This window comes from Fukomys damarensis, unplaced genomic scaffold, assembly GCF_012274545.1.
Source record: "Fukomys damarensis isolate Sample0158 unplaced genomic scaffold, DMR_v1.0_HiC HiC_scaffold_2, whole genome shotgun sequence".
Classification (NCBI taxonomy): domain Eukaryota; kingdom Metazoa; phylum Chordata; class Mammalia; order Rodentia; family Bathyergidae; genus Fukomys; species Fukomys damarensis.
The window spans coordinates 59051359-59068152 of NW_022900914.1; the positions used below are offsets into that span (position 1 = coordinate 59051359).

At 43.7% G+C, this 16794-nt stretch overlaps 1 protein-coding gene across 1 annotated transcript in view; it reads left to right on the top strand.

The window, feature by feature from the left end:
• Dnah6 (dynein axonemal heavy chain 6) overlaps window positions 1-8731 on the top strand; it is a 205335-nt gene extending 196604 nt beyond the window's left edge. Inside the window, exons 76-77 of the mRNA XM_010635241.2 lie at window positions 2854-3076; window positions 8414-8731. Of these exons, the coding sequence (XP_010633543.1) occupies window positions 2854-3076; window positions 8414-8517 (327 nt within the window). The 3' untranslated portion in view covers window positions 8518-8731. The remainder of the gene's footprint in view (window positions 1-2853; window positions 3077-8413) is intronic.
• Window positions 8732-16794: the final 8063 nt, after the last annotated feature.

Genomic DNA, 16794 nt, shown 5'->3' on the forward strand with positions numbered 1-16794 from the left:
GGCAATACAGCAAAACATTAAAAACAAGGGTTTCAGAATAAAGGTAGCCTGCATTTGATTCTCTCCTGACTCACTCTCCAGCTCTGTATGCTGGAGCAATTGCTAACATGTCTGCACTTGAGTATTCTCATCTGTGAAATGGAGTTGACAGCACCAACCTCAGAGCTGAGTGCGGTATGAATGAACGTCAGTCATGTGATCAGCACATGGTACAATAAATTACTATGTCTGTGTCATCCTTTCCACAGCCTCCCAGTGGAATTAGTAAGCTAGCTTTACACATACTCTAAGAATAACCATGTTAGATAGCTATCAGGAGTGTGCTTGGAAGCAGTGTAGACAGCTAAATGACACAGTTCACTTCTCTAGTGCATTGGTACTCAGTGTGAAGTCTCGACATTGCCTGCAAACTTGGTAGAAATGCACATTCCCAGGCCTGATTCCAGACTTGCTGAACCAGAAACTCTGGGCTGGGTCTCAGAAATCTATATTTCACCAACCCCTACAGGGAGTTCTGAGCCCAATAAATCCTGAGGACTGTGGCTTCCACATATGAGTGAGTCTCAACCTGGCTGCAGATTAGAATCATCTGATGAGCTACTTTAAAATCCCAACACAAGGTCACACCCTGGTTACATGGACTGTCTAGAATGGTCCCAGGCATTGCTGTTTTTTTAGGAACCCCCCCACCCCCTCCATGTTTCTAGTGTACAGCCAGGAGTGAGCTGTCCGCCTACATGTGCCGAGATATCCATGGGGCACGGAAGCCTCTGCCTCGCAGCATCTCTCCACACAGGGTGCCTTATGCATATAATTTTCTGTATATGCTGTGAGGTCAAAGACCTGTTCCAGATTGTTTTGGTCAAGAAAGTGTTTGCTAACCAATCAGAGTAGCTGAGGTGAGTGGCTTTTATTAAACTTTCCTTAAAATAGCATGGTATTTATTAGCAGGAATTGCTCCTTGGTATTCTACCATATCCACCCAACTCAGAGCTAGTTGCCCTACTCATCGCTCTGATTAGCGAAAACATGCAAAGATCAGATTAACCCCCATATTCATGGCTTGACCTATGAAATACTATGAGTCATGCCTCTTAACCACTTGTACCTTAAAATGACTGGAAAAGAGGCACATGTCTTTTTTTTTTAATTGAGTTATTGGTACATTTTAGGTGTACAGTACAGTTACATTCATGATTAGGATCTTGTACCTTTACATGACAGGTCTTGGTTCTCATTTTTTCCCCTTACCCCTGCCCTCCCTTCCCTCCCTTCTTCCCTCCCCATTTACAAACACTTTATTTCCATTTTTTCACATTTTTTTCTTTTCCCTTATGACCTTTCCCCTACCCTTCCCACTTTCCCTACACCTTTAGCCCTTTTCTTCCTAATTCATATTGTCAGCTATCTCATTAGGATCTTATGTATTGTTATAGTTTTTCACACCAGAGAAACTATTCGGTATTTATACATATGTGACTTACTTATTTCACTTAGGCGTATATCCTCAATATGTATCCATTTTCCTATGAATGAAGAGGCACATGTCTTTAAAAAAATTTGTTTTAGCATCATAATATGTTTAAAGTGAGGAGGAAATAAATTTATAAGACGCACTCCTCCTTATTTTGAAATCCTCCTAGGCCCAGGTCAGAAACAACTGACACTGCTGGAGGGCAAAAAATACCCAGGTAAAAGCCATCAGCAGAATCTTCCAGGACGCTGGTCCTGCTCTGTGCCTGCTAGGCTCTCTCTGCCACAGAGGCTGTCTGACAGGGAGGGGTTTCAGGTGACCCCCAGGGCCTCTGTGGCTCCACCCCACCCATCTGTGCACTGAGCATGACAATACCTGAGAAGATCTGAAGTCTCTGGGGTCTCAGATGGTCTAGCTGGCCAATCTTGGCTCACCCAGCTGACATCTGCAAGAGACAGCCACCCATTTGCCACCTTTGTGCCATTTAGGAAATTGTACTGTTCTGAGTGCATGCCCACCCAGGTGGCTTCTTCATGTGGCTTGGCAAGTAGGCGGCAGGGTGTTTTCAGGCAAACCTGCACAAATCCCCATAGCAACTCCCAAATAGAAGCTCCAGTCCATCCTACTGGACCCAAGAAACAAAGTTCAGGACACCAAAGAGCAAAGACCAGGCAAAAGAAGTGTATTCATTCTGCAGTGTGCTACATGTTGCCTCAACTACTTAATCCTTTGATTGTCAGTGTAAGGCTCTGATTATCCCAAGGTCATGCCCAGAATTAGCCACATTCACAGTGTTTGAGGAAGGATGGCATAGGTGCACCCGTAGAAACATCCAGACATGAGACACTAAAGAACAGGATATCTTTCTCTCTCTCTCTCTCTCTCTCTCTCTCTCTCTCTCTCTCTCTCTCTCTCCCTCTCTCCCCATTAAAAAGTAAGCATCATTTTTAACAAAAAGAATAAAAAAGAACTTTCTGAGGCTCTCTGTCAATATTAATTACTGCAGATGTATAATCTGCCTTCTAGGAGAGCAGACGGCAATTCATATCCTGGAAAGACTAAGAATAACATGATAATCCCAGCCCTCTTATCCTGTCCACCTTCCAAGAGAAAGGGAACATCACTAAGCCATGGTATCAGATAGTCCGAAGACTACAATGAGTGCTTCCCCTATTGGACATCCTGGCAGGGTGTGCAAAGTAGGAGATTTAGTGTCAAGCTAAGACCTCTCAAAGCTTTGGGGTATCTCTCTAAAATGTAATGGCTGTGGTTTTAGAACGTTGTTTAGAACTATCTGATAAGGATGTGCGACAGAAGACAGGGCCCAAACTGCTGCACCTTTCTCCTCCTCACACCTTTTAACTTTGGGTGTCTTTCAGTTGCACTCTCCGGAAGACGGTGTCCTTGTTCATGGGATGTTCATGGACGCTTCTCGGTGGGATGACAAGGATATGGTCATAGAAGATGCTCTGCCCGGGCAGATGAATCCCATGCTGCCTGTGGTACATTTTGAACCACAACGAAACTACGAGCCAGGCCCAACACTGTACCACGCCCCACTCTATAAAACAGGGGCCCGGGCAGGAACACTTTCAACCACAGGTGAGGATGCTGTTAAGAACAGTACCGGTAATGACCGAACCGAATCTTCACTGGAGCCCAAATGCACCAAGGGAGTTCTTGGGTCAATTAGTCATTCAGATTTATAAATGCTGGGAATTGTATTTGTTCTGAGTGTAGGTTGATGTTATAGTCAATGCTTGTTTCAGTTAAAACTCATGAGGAGAAAAATAGTTTAATAAGCAGAAGCTTACAGTTTCAAAATGGCAGAATGAATAGACACTATAAATGTCTCTCTCATCGAATGCAATTGACTCATCAAAGAAAAGACATTTTAAAATAAACTACTAAGTGGAAAACTATGTGGCAAAACTCTGAGTGGACCTGAAATAGAGGTAGAGCCCTAAAAAAAGAAATGGGATAGAAAAAAAAAACACCTCAACAGATAGGCTGAGAGACAGCTGAAGAAGACAGATAACCTCCCCAAAATGATGCGGGTGACACTGAAGAAAGAGCAGAATCTCCAACATTTACCTAGTAAGCACCCAGAGGGAGACAGAGAGAATAGAGGAGAGGGCATATTTGGGGGGAAAAAAAGGTGATGGCTAAGTTTTCCAAGATTAAAGAAACATTTGAGTCCTGGATTAAGAGATCTCACAAAGTGGTAGGGATAATTTTTGAAATAGTACCTGTCTCATATGGTAATCAGAAATGAATGTTTGTAAAGTGCTTAGGGCAGCTCCCGACACACAGCAAATAAACACTAAGTAAATCACAAGCAGTCATGGTGAAAACTCAGTAGACTGTGGGGAAGTGAATTCCTTATCCTCGTGATAAAGAATCTTAACACTGACATAGAAACAGCAACCTGTTAGAAGCACCTGAGCTCTTATTCTGCTTTTTCTCTGGATGTGGAAGTGAACTTATGGTTAACGGGATTACAGAACTGTGAAATATTTCACCTTGATGATGAAGACTGTTTAAATTTGTCCTAAATAGTCATGACCAAAGAGTTCTGGCTCAGCACTTTCGGCCTTCACAGGTATGGGAAAGGCAGACATGAGCAGTCAGCATTGCTGGTCAGTGTCACGCCAGCAAGGAATCTGAGTGGCTGTGGGAGCTGCGCTGAGAGGAAAGTATTATCACAGCAGGGGATGTGCTGGTCTCTGCCCACTAACCCACATCCAGTTTGAGACACTGATGGTATCAGTTCAATGATTTTAAAATGCAACCAACCTCATACTTAGTGGTGATGCATTAGAAGCTCTGATTAAAATCAAAACAATACCAGATTGCTTACTCTAACTTCAGCAATTCAGTATGATACAGAGAGCCCTAGGCAAATTAATAAGACAAGAAAATGAAATGAAATTAAGCATTTGAAGAGACAGAATTATTTGCCAACATAACAGATTTCACGGAAACCCCAAAATAATCCACAGAAAATATTGTAGAAATAACAGAAGTCCAGCAAGATTGACTGATATGTAAAAATTAATAGAATTCCAGTGCCCCAACAAAAACAAATAGCAGTTAAAGTGAAATAAAAGACTCCATTTAAAAAACAAGAAACAAAATCGATCACACTTGGGTGAAATATGACAAAGAAGGGCATGATCTTTTTTGGAGGACTTTATAAAATAAAGTCAGGCTCGAATACATGAAGGAGCTCAATCATGTTCATAGGGGGAGATTGAGTGTGGTGCAGATTCCAGTCCCCCACCCCAGATTAATATCCAAATTCAAAATATCCTCAGTGAAACCAATATAATTTTGATGGAATTTGTTATTCTGAAACTTACATGAAGTGAAGAATAGAAAAATATTTTCAATGAAAATAAAGGAAAGTCAAACTAACAAATGTCAAAATACTAGAATTAAAGTGATGCTACACTGGCATAAGATGAAACAGATCTATCCGATGCACCACGGAGAGCACAGAAGCACCCTGTGCACACGAGGGAACCTGACATAACAACGGCATCCTTAAAAGTGAGCGGGAATGGGCACATCATTCCATAAATGGTGCTACGTGGCTAAATTCCCATCTCACATTACACAAAGTGTAAGTGACATTAAGTGACAGGTGGATTCTACACACTTAACCATCAATAAGTTTTTAAATAATTAGCTGCCAATGAACTATTAAGTAATAATCATGATGGCTGCTAATACCCCTCCAAATTAGACATAATATGCTTCTTGATGGAGGTACGCACAACCTATGAAATGTTTTTGACAAAAACTCAACTGTGTGGGATCACACCTTTAGATTTCAACACCCCTTTACACAGGAATCGAAGAATGTGTTTAAAATCACCACCAACGCAGAGCTAGCCATGGTGGTGCACGCCTGTAATCCCAGTGCTTGGGAGGCTGACGAAGAAGGACTGCTATAAGCTCCAGGCCAGCCCGGGCTACATAGCGAGTTCAAGGCCAGCCTGGACTACCTAGTGAGACCTTGTATCAAATAAATAAGTAAATAAAATCACGCAAATGCTGTCGCCAAATTCCAGACTGGGAAACTTAATAGAAACGATAACCTGATTACATCAACAAATATATCACAAGGGGTGGCAAAAGAAGCAGAGGGGAGAAGGGCCAGGGATTTAGCTCAGTGGTACCACAGCCTGCCTCACAAGTGTGAGGCCCTGAGTTTGATCCCCAGTACCAAAAGAAAAAAAAGAAAAGAAGCAGAGGGGGTGAAATTTACCAATTCACATAGATTTAAGAGACACACCATTGTTGCAACATACAGACCTTATTTGAATTCTGACTCAAACTAACTCTTAATTGTAGGTATATGACACCTATACTATTTTTATATATTTATGTATGCGTATATAGATATGAGTGATGGAGTACACACATACACACCAATTAGGGAAATTCAAACAGTGACTACACTTTTGTTATTAGGGAATTATTAATATTTTAGCTAGGATACTGGTACTGTGCTTATGTTTTAAGAGTCATGAATTAGAGATACGTACTATAATATTGTATGTTGTTTAGTACATGCTCTAAATAATATGGAAAGAGTATAGAAAAGCATGGGTGACAAGGTCAAGTGCAAAAGCTTAGATTGTATCTGTGATATCTGGATTTTTTCATGAAAAGAAAAATCTGGTCAAATGTTAACAGCAAGCCTAGATCATAGATCATTGAATTCTAAAATTTCTCAATACATTTTTAAGTTGAAAATTACAGAATGATTTCAAAATTAATTACACTAACATATGTCCAAGTCTCTTATTGGTTGTATCAGTGTAAATTTAATTCAAGTGGGCAGTTTTCACATTATTACAAGTTCACAGAGGCCTGAATTATTCCCAGATGGAAAACATGTTCCCTCATTGATTAAAAAAATTAAAGGGCTGGGGATTTAGCTCAGAGGTTCAGTGGCCTGCCTTGCAAGCGCAAGGACCTGAGTTCGATCTCTGGTACCAAAAAAATTAATTAATTAATTAAAAATAAAATAAAAGCAACACATATTCATGTAAAAAAAATGTTCTCTCACTGAGAGATAGCCCCATCCACCTGCAGGCTATCCAGCTAGGGCTAGTGACAGGCCTTGGCCCTTTCCAGAGGCAGTAAGCCTCTCTTTGGCCTGGCTTAACAGTTCTAAAGCCTCCAAGGGTCTGAGATACTCTACACCAAGCACCAGTGGCCCTTCTAGGCCAGATATAGTCTTTATTTCCACATCTTGCCACACATGCACACAGTTACCCACAACTTCCTCTCCTTGTCACAGCCAAGCTTCAATTCCTGTAACCATGATCCACGGGTGCAGCATCCATGCCCTTGCTTTAACCACCCGTTTTGCAGCCACTGTGGCATAAGACCTCTGACATCAGCCTTCAGGGCTTCCATTCAAGTGGTCATGTGATAAACAAGCCACACAAACATCAATCCCAACCATCCACCCCTTGGGCATAGTCACTGTCCTACTGCTGAGTCATCTCCGTACTGTACAATGAATGCCTCAGAACGCAGAAGTGAGATGCAGAGACTGAGAATTCTGTAATGCACCTCAATCATTTCTGGCCAAGACTGTGTTGACTGCTTAAATCCACCTATCGAGGTGCTGTTTATGGCCCACGTACTCCCCAGACCTAGAGGAGGCCTCATGTAGTCCCTGCACTGACTGCTTGAGGAAAGTGCATGCTCTGGACTAGCCCCCAGGAAAGCCTGCAAAAGGGGAAAAGGAGGTTTCAAGAAGGGCTTGGCTTGGGTCTTTCCCAAGTGTGGACTAAATTCCAGGGCCCCCCAGATCCGATAAATCCATGTAAAAACTTTCCAGGATTGCTTGCCCTTGAATTTGGCTTGTCACTAAGGGAATGGCATACAAAGACAAGGCGATGGAGGTATGGGTATGCTTTTCTCGGGACTGCCTTCCCTGAGGTTGACACAGTTTTGGCTCCCAAGAAGGTAGTGCCAGAAGTAGCAAATCCAGGAGTTCAGGTACTTATGGCAGCAGGAGAGAACAAAGAACGGATGACAGAAGAATGGACAGGTGGACAAATGAATGAATGATGCCCATCCGATGACCACTGAATGTCCTGGAGTCACCCTGAAAGCTCAGGCTTGGATCCTAATCCATTACTCCTATAATCAGAGGAGAGAAAACTGGAAGTGCAGTTCATAGTAATAGTAATACCAAGTCTAAGCTGGACAGAAACAAAAGGAGCCATTGATTCAAAAATCTTCATTTTTTAAAGCTTAAGACTGGAACCTATACAGAACTATTTGCCATGTCTTTAGAGGTAGTCAGATCTGGAACCCAAGGGATCTTAATTCTCAGCATCCTGTATCTTTGTAAGTGTTGCAGAAGGAATTGGCAAGTGACATGCACATAGAGACAAGCTGAATGGAAGTAAAATAATAAATTTTATTTTGCCAGGAAAAAGTCAAATCACACTCAAAAAGGCAGTGCCAGTGATCGACCTCCTATTGGGCTGCATCTTTCTCTTTTATAGGTTTTACAGCTATGATCTCATTCAGGTGGTTACATTTCATTTCCTCAGCTCACATTACCCATGTACAAATTACAGTAACTGAACAGTTAACTTTAACCCAGGAGTAACAATTCCTTGTAGTTAGGGAGTTTACCTTGAGATTCATCTAGCTCTCTATTCTAGTGTACAGGAAGAGGGTGCTCAAGGTTAAGGATGAGGCCAAATGTCCCACTTCATGGTCAGTGCCTCCGGTGTCTGTCAATTTTGAACTAAAAAAAGCAAATTGCTATTAGAGATGGCAGAAGTCATTTTATGTTTTCCTAACATTCTGTAAGTTTTATAGATTATTTACAAAAATTCTCTGTATCAACAGAGATTATTCTTCAACTAACAGTTTTTTCCTGTACCCTTACTAAATTAGGCCACTCAACCAACTTCGTGGTGACTGTCCTCCTACCATCTAAGCGGTCCAAAGACTACTGGATCGCCAAGGGATCTGCTCTGCTGTGCCAGCTAAATGAGTGAAAAGGAGTCGCCTCAGGCCAGAGAGCCTCCCCACTGTAGGGTTGGGGCTGGGGCTGACTAATGTATGTATTAGCAAACAGTGCTACATCTGATTTGACTTAAGGACAGTAAGCATGCTTTATGCCTCTTACTATCTAAAATAAAGTATTAGAGTTCTGTCTTCTGTGGGTAATCAAAGCTCTAATGTAGAAGCAGTGGGTTTTGTGTCCATCTGTTAGGCCCACTCCCCTGCCCCACATGAGTGTCAGGTGGCTTCCCATCAGTCACCTGCTGGGACTCCTGAGAATAGTCAGGACTTACCCCATCACCCACGCAGATTTCCTTCCTTTTACACATGTATTGAAGGCCTGGTGTGACTGTTAATCATGATATATCAAATTTGAATAGATTAAGAAATACTTAGCAGATTAGTAAAGCACAGTTCTGGATGTGTCTGTGGATTTTTGACACGTAGGCCAGCAACCTTAGGGGGAAAGACTCATTCCAGATGTGGGTGGTTCCAACAAATAGGCTTGTAGCCTGGACAGAATAAAAAGGGAAAGACAAAAAGTGTGCCCACTTTGGAAGAGCTCGAGTCTTCACCATCACCTTTGAACACTGGTCTCCAGTTTCTTTAGCTTTCTGATGCAGACTCGCACCATCAAGTCTCCAGGCCTTTGATCTTGGAATAGTGCTGCATCTTTGATCCTTCTCGTTTTGTGGTTTCCAACTTCTTAAGCTGAGCAGCTACTGAATCCTCTGGCTCTCCAGTGCACTGATAGTTATTGCGGACTCTCCCACCTCTCATCCTGTAAGTCTGCCTAACATATATATATATTTGCATAAGTAGATAGATATAGATATAGATATAGATATAGATATAGATATAGATATAGATATATTCCACTGACTCAGTTCCTCTAGAGAACCTAATACACCCAGCAAGCATTTAAGTCACTTGGCCCCAAATGTTTGTTTCTAAATCAAACTGAGGCTGTTAGAGCCCAGTGTGTGGGAAGTTGATACAGTGATCACAAACGGTAGCGCAAAGCAGCCAGATAAGGTCCTGACCATAGCTGCAGATACACACTCTCTGCAGCTATAGTACAACCCCTGGAAGAAACTGGTTTGCATGAAAGTGCATGTTAGTCCTGCCCTAGGGCAGAATTTTCCCCTTTTATTTAGTGAATCTGTGTGAAAACTGTGGGAAAAAGTAGTTGATATGAGCCAATGCTCATATCAAGCAGGCGCTGCAACAAGCCATTTGAGTCAGCCCTGCCAACCAGAGTCTGCTTGCCTCCAGGCCATAATGTAACCCAAGGAACCAGGGAATCGCCCATCTGACATGTGAGCCACTGTAGAAAGCCACACCACTCTGTTACAAAGAGTCACAGGAATGGGGTCAACTGCGGTAACCCTTCTTTCCCATTTCACCTCTGCCTTTCCACCTTTATCTCTGTATTTATCAGAGTTGAAAGAAAGTAATAGAGAAGCAGGGAGCACTACTACCAATGAGAGTTCAGTGCACAAATCAGAAACTGCTCTTGGTGTTTCAAGCAGAAATAGGTGCTAGTAAAGGCACAGGAATGGCTAGAGCTGTAGAAGCCAAAGGATCAACATCAGGCACCATAGCAGCTGTGATCTAAGGTTGGAAAGCTGCAGGAAACTGCCAGCCTCACCTATTCCACACCTGTGAAGCAGTGACTAGAAAGTGGGCCACAGAGCCAGGCTGCTGCACAAACTCGTGTCTGCTGGGGCCTACATGTTACTGGCCACCACTGCCGAAATAAAAGGTGCTCCTCCCATTTCTGCATTCCAGTACTAAATGTATCGGACATAGAAGAATCTAATCACAGCAGCAAAGAAATCTGGGAGTCTTTAGCTCTCTTAACCCTGAAGAACCAGGGGTGTAGAAAAGAATAAAGGTGGTAGACTTGGATCCTGAGTGCCATCACACTTCACTCAATAAGACTACAAGATACCTCCCGGGCCCCAGAAATCACTGGGAATGAGTTCACAAGAAAGCCCAGGAAAGGAAAGGAAACCAGAGCGACCAACTCATAGAGTGTGCAATCAAAAATTATCTAAGCTAAATTGGTCTCACCTGGGTCCTGGACAGCCCTTATGGAGTTTTATTGCCTACTCAGAGGCAGCCTTGACACAGATGGGACTCTGATTTGGAACCGGGATAGGTGGGGGGTAGGCAGGAATCAAAGTTTCTGTTCCAGACATAACCAGCAACTTACTTAACATACATCCTCTGTAAGATTTTATAAGACATAGCCAATAAGCATGTAAATAATAAGGCAGAAGTGGGCAGTTTGAAAATCATTTTTTTGCACATACATCTCTGAACCATTCCCCCGCAGTCTGTAGCATGTCAGTAAGACTCACATATTACACACAAGGAAACTGCCTGTTGGAGTACAGGGAGCATTGGGAGCACCTTACTCACCAGACCTTGAATAGAGATGCACAGAACACAAGATCCAAGGCCTACTGACTGCCCTGTGTCCGGGAAAGAAGCAGAGAGAAGAGCAGGAAAGAGAAGCAGTTCAGGAAACAAGAAGGAGGAAGGGACAGTGTTCAGGGGGTAAGAGCAAGAGTTGTTTGTCTCACATCTATATTTCATGAAACAAGTCTGCACAAAAAAAGTATTTATTTTTATACAACTTGTTTATGATTTATTATTTTTAGACAATTCGTTATGTTACAAAACTAGACACCTCTGCCCAACACTATTGGATAATACAAGTCACTCCACACAAAGAGAAGGATCACCAATAGATTTCTTCTTCAAAGTTGATTCTCCTGGCCTGGGCATATCAAGGCCAGAATGAGTGTGGAGTATAGGAATTGCCACCCTTCAAGTTCAAAGGGTCAGGATCTTGGCCAGTTCCTCCAATCCTTACAGTAGAGGTGTCTGTGTTTGGAAAGCCAGTAATAGAACCCAAAACACAGGAGTCCAGAGAGACAGGCAGGCACTGATGGCCACCATCTGACTGTGATGAAAATGTCCATAACAAAGGAACTGCAACTTGGCAGAGACATCAACTTGGCAGAGACACGCCTGTCCAGGACAGGGAGTTGTGGGACCACAGCACTAGGGGGCAAAGAGAAAAACAGACTCAAAGCACAATAGAAGCCACTGCATATTCCAAGGCCCTCAAGTGCCCACAGCTTCATCTCCCCATCTTTAAAGACACAAATAGATATTAATACATTAGTAGGCTTCCTGTATCTTTGGCCTTCTTTGGTCTCTTTGGTTACTGCTACCAAATTTTTTTAAAAGATAGAAAGACATGAGACGAGCAGATTTGGTTCTTGACTCAAGGATTATGAAAAGTTTTGGTGTAAAAAAGGTCCAACTCAGAGTTCACTAATCATTAGCCTCTGGGAAATCTGAGACAGGGACCTTCCTCCTCCTCTCTGGCCACCACAGAGCATAGCCAGGTCAGGAGGATTCCTCCTTGGGCCTCTGCCTCTCCCATTTCCCGACAGTTTAGGTCCGTGAATGTCATGCAGGAGGCTCACGTCCTCAAGCTCACCTGGTCCTTTCAGCAGAAGTAAAAGTGGCCAACCTCATGGCCACTTTAAAAGGGACCCAGGTTGAAAAAGTCCTGAACAAGTCCATTTATTATTCTATTTTGATCAGTGGTTGAGGAGCCAACCCAGAACGTGGGCACTGTCCTGCTGACAGCTTCCATGCAATTAAAAATGCAAAGCACATGGGCGGTCTGCTTCAAATCTTTCAATGGCTCCCTACTTTCCTAAGCATAAGGCTCACAGTCACTGCTGCCTCTGTTTACCTCTCTAGACCACCTCGCCTCATTATTCCTTTACTTCCCACGCTCCAGCCAGAACTGCTTTATCCTGGTTGCTTTAACATGATAATTCCCTGCCCATCAGGCCTCCCTGCTGTGCCCTGTGCCACTAGCTCCTCCTCTTCCCTGTTTTGTTGCTCATTTGCCATCTGTTAAGCACTATGCAGGAACTGAATCTCCGCATTTACTGATCCAGACTCACAAAACTCTATTCATCAGGCTGTATTCTGTCTGTCTTCTAGTTAATATCAGCCAAAAGGATGCTTCCCCAAGGAGGCTCTTGTTGACTCGTCATCACTCCCAACCCACAGAGACACAATATAAGCACATATATTCTCTTACAGATTAACTTCTCAAAATCTGACTTCCTCACCAGACTGAGCTCCATGAAAGTAGGTCAGTGTCTTTCTGGTTCACCCAACAGACACAGTATGCAACATCACACCAGACACACAGGAGGAATTCAATAAGCTTGGATTGTATTTAATTGGATCTCAGCCTGTCAGGTGTAATTCCTCCAGTGGACCTGAGCCCTGTAGAGCCAGGGTCTTCCATCCACTTCTGGTCCACCCCTAATCCTCTGTGAGAGCACAAATTCTGTGGTTTCCCACCTTCCAGTAAACACATCCATTCCTACAGAGTTCTGCAAAGCTATGAAATTCTCTCAGATCTGCAATGGAGAGCAGGCTGGAGAATGAAGCTCTTTGCAACCTTCAATTCTGCCTCATTCTATTTTTAAGAGAACCATCCATACTCCCACATTTGTTCTTTTCTTTTCTTTTCTTTTGTACCTGGGATTGAACTCAGATCCTTGCACTTGCAAGGCAGGTGATGGAACCACTGGGCTAAATCCTCAGCCCTCCCACATTTGTTCTTTAATCAGTATAAACATGTAGCTTTTGCCCTGGCTTGAAACAACAGTATTTTAAATCTCGATTCGTCTCTGTCAAATGGAGAGAAAACAAGTGCTTGCAGGAGTGGCCTTTCTGGATCTCCTCCCCACCCATACTCCCAGGGAAAGACACAGGCCTGGCTCAGCCAACAGCTTCACCTCCCCTCTGGGCAAACCCACAAGTCACTGAACTGCAAGAGATGCTGCTTCTGACGAAGGCAGTTCTTCCAGAACTTCTGCTGCTCTTCACCTAGTAGGTCAGCACTTCTGGGCAGGGACACCCGAGGAGACTGCTGCAAGGGTACCACAGACACAGCTTCCAGTGCCAAGGCTTCTGGGACTGACACTTCCGGAGCAAAGATGGCGGATGGGATGTGTCCCAAAGAGGGCCTTTTCCTCCTCTCTCTGTTAACAGGAGTAGACAGTGGAAGCATTTGGGGAGCATGACACAGCAGTACACCCTCCCGGCTCTAACAGCCCACATAACCCAAAAGTGCGAGCCTGCCAAGGAGAAAATAGTTACCTGGTTCCTGGATTGATCACTTTCACACCTCTGTTTCTCCCTCACATATCCTCACTGTATTCTCTCCAAATCCCCTAGCTTTGGGAAGATCCAAGATTCTTTTTAAATTGCATATATAATTATTGCACTTTTCCAGTGAAAGTTCAGCACCATCTACAAAGTAGTCACTGAAGATTATAGCATTTAAAAAAGGGTGAGGAATGCTTAGACGTCATTTGCTTTGAAAAAAAATTTTTTTAATGGACCTTAACCATGACAGTCCTTCTGTACCCTTTGAGAATTCCATTCACAAATAGGTTCTCTGGTATTGGTAGCCACTCCATCCCTAGATGAAGTGCTCACAGGACTGGCTTTTAACCACCTCACCCTACATCCACCCTAAAACATCTTTCTCAAAGGGAACATATGTTTTCACAACTGATGGGAAACTCATATTTGCTTGTAGGTCTCCCTAACCATGATTCTAGCCTCGAAATGCCTTTCAGTAGAAAAAAAAAGCCACAAAAGGGAGAAGTTTCTTCCCACAATAGAGGTTTTGGGTTTTTGGTTTTTTTTTTGTAGTGGGGATTGAACTCGGGTCCTTGTGCTTGCAAAGCAGGCAGCAGAACCACTGAGCTAAATCCCCAGCCCCTACAGTAGAGGTTTTGTCAAAGAGAAGAATTCATCCACTAGAGGTCAGTGTCCTTGTCTCTTGCAGGCAGTAAGGGGCTGGAACTCATCTGCCTGAGGAAGCAGCGGATGTGCCATGTTTGGGCCTTTCCTGCTCCGGATTAGGTGCAGGCAACCAGCACAGGGAAGAACTGTTACTCTGATTCAGCCTTGTTCAATCATCTGGCTGCCAGAAGCTGAGCACAGTTCTGAACTACAACCTGACAGAATCTGACAAGTCAGGTACTATTAATGGTCCTGTATGGGGAAGAGAAGAGATGTAAGAAAAAGTAAGAAAGAGAAAGAACTAGAATAGGCAACTGTATAAAACAAGGGAGTTCCTCAAAGGAAGAATAAAAGGGACCTAATATGAACCTGAAACTGAGGACCTCAGGAACATAAAGTCACAGCTAAAAGGTTTCTGGAGAGCAGGACCTTCTACAGCCACTACCATCTCCGGAGCCCAGCATAATGCTTAGCACATAACTGCAACAGCACTTAGATAAACCCCTTCATTGTGCCAACAAAGAAGCTGGGGTCTCTAGAAGGAGGGTACCCTACACAAAGCTCTCCAAGATTCAGGTGGTCTCACAGAACATTCAGAGGAAAATGATCAGACAGCACCCATGCCCAGGCCCTCTGCTCAAGCACAGACTATATTTGTGACATCTGCAGCCTCCACATGCCCCAAACAGGCCGTAGTACACAGTAAGCACTAGAGGAAAGATTGATGCTTTGACTTAGAATGCTTTGACTTAGAAAAGAACATAGCCTTGGACTCACTAAAGCTGTGCTCTATGAAGCAATGTATCTGTGCAATGGAACAAAATCACTGCTTTCTTTTCAATTCACAACAGACAGGAAATTTAAAGCCATCTATTTTTCTTTTAAATCAAGGCCAAGGATTGAAAACCAAGTTAGTAACCCCCTCCTCTATAGCAGGGGAAGGTTAAAAAGAAATTAGCTTTACTCCTCCTGTTCTTTTTCTTTTATTTCTGAGCTCAGGGGCACCAAGGAATCACAATGACCATTTTATAACCAATTGAAGAGCAGGAAAATAAACAGACTTTTCCAAGGTCCCACCAAGGATTCGGGGCCATTTTTCAATAGCATTCAGTGTTAAGATTTTTGTCAAGCTGGGAGTAGTGGTGCACTCCTGTAATCCCAGCACTCAGGAGGCTGAGGCAGGAGGATTGCTGTGAGTTCGAGACCAGCCTGGGCTACACAGGGAGTTCTAGGTCAGTCTCAACTACATAGTGAGACCCTGTCTCAAATAACAAAAAAAAAAAGATTTTTGTCAAGACATAAAGCTAATCCAATATCACTGTAAAAACAGAGAGTTATCGGTTAGAGTTACTGTAATCTCGGGTGGTATCTACGCATGTACTCTAAGGATCCCTGGAGCATTAGGAGTGGCCATCTTTCTGTCAGGAATAGAAAATTCCAGCTGTTAAACAAAAGCCGGCCCATTCCAAGACTTCTGAGCTAGCTTGTGCTTCAATTCTAGGTTAATATATGTTCCTGTTAGTCTTGACCATCAGCTTGATACAATAAGAGACATCTAGAGAGGCAACTGGGCTGTGAACTTCATCAATGAGTTACTGTCACCGAAGCCCAACATAAAGCCTAGCAGAGGTAGACTGGAAGAATCCTGGCTCCTGGGAAGGAAGACTCGCTCAGGGAAAGCAAATTTCCAGGCTGACTAGAGTGAGGGAAGGGAGAGGAGCTGGCGGGCGATGATGTGAGGTGGAGTTGAGCCCTCTGAGAAGGAGGGCACCTAGAGACGGGCGCCATAGGGCACACAGGATGATAGGCCCCTCTGTCAGAAAGGTATGCACTGGTGTCCCAGACTACTCTCAGTACAGTGGAGGCTCTACCAGGTGAGGGTGCTCACCGCCAATCTGGAAGGAGCAGGGGTGAGAGGAATCGAGGGGGCATTAAGGGCTGAAGTGTGCCCCCAAAACCCCATTTATATATTGAAGCCCCACTGCCTTCACAACATGACTGTTTGCAGGCAGAGCCTTTAAAAAGATGTGTCAGTTAAAAAGAGGCCACAAGGATGGTCCCTGACCCAATGTGACTGCTGTCTTAGGAGGAAGAGATAGCAAGGCCATTTTCTCCAATTTCATGGAGAAAAAGCCATCCAAAGACAGAGAGAAGGTGCGGCCTGCAAGCCAAGGAGAGAAGCCTCAGAAGAAACCAAACCCGTGGGACACCTTCAGCTTGCCCACAGCCTCCAGGCATAGTTTAAACCACCCGGTCCTTGGCATTGTGTTAGCGACCCAAGCTGATCAGCACAAGCAGGAGAGAAGGACCACTCTGCCTCCTGGACCTGGGAACAGGAAGGAAGTACAGCAGGGAGGCCAGCATGAGGCCTTGGAATCTGAGCCTCCTGAGTTCTCTACAGCAGG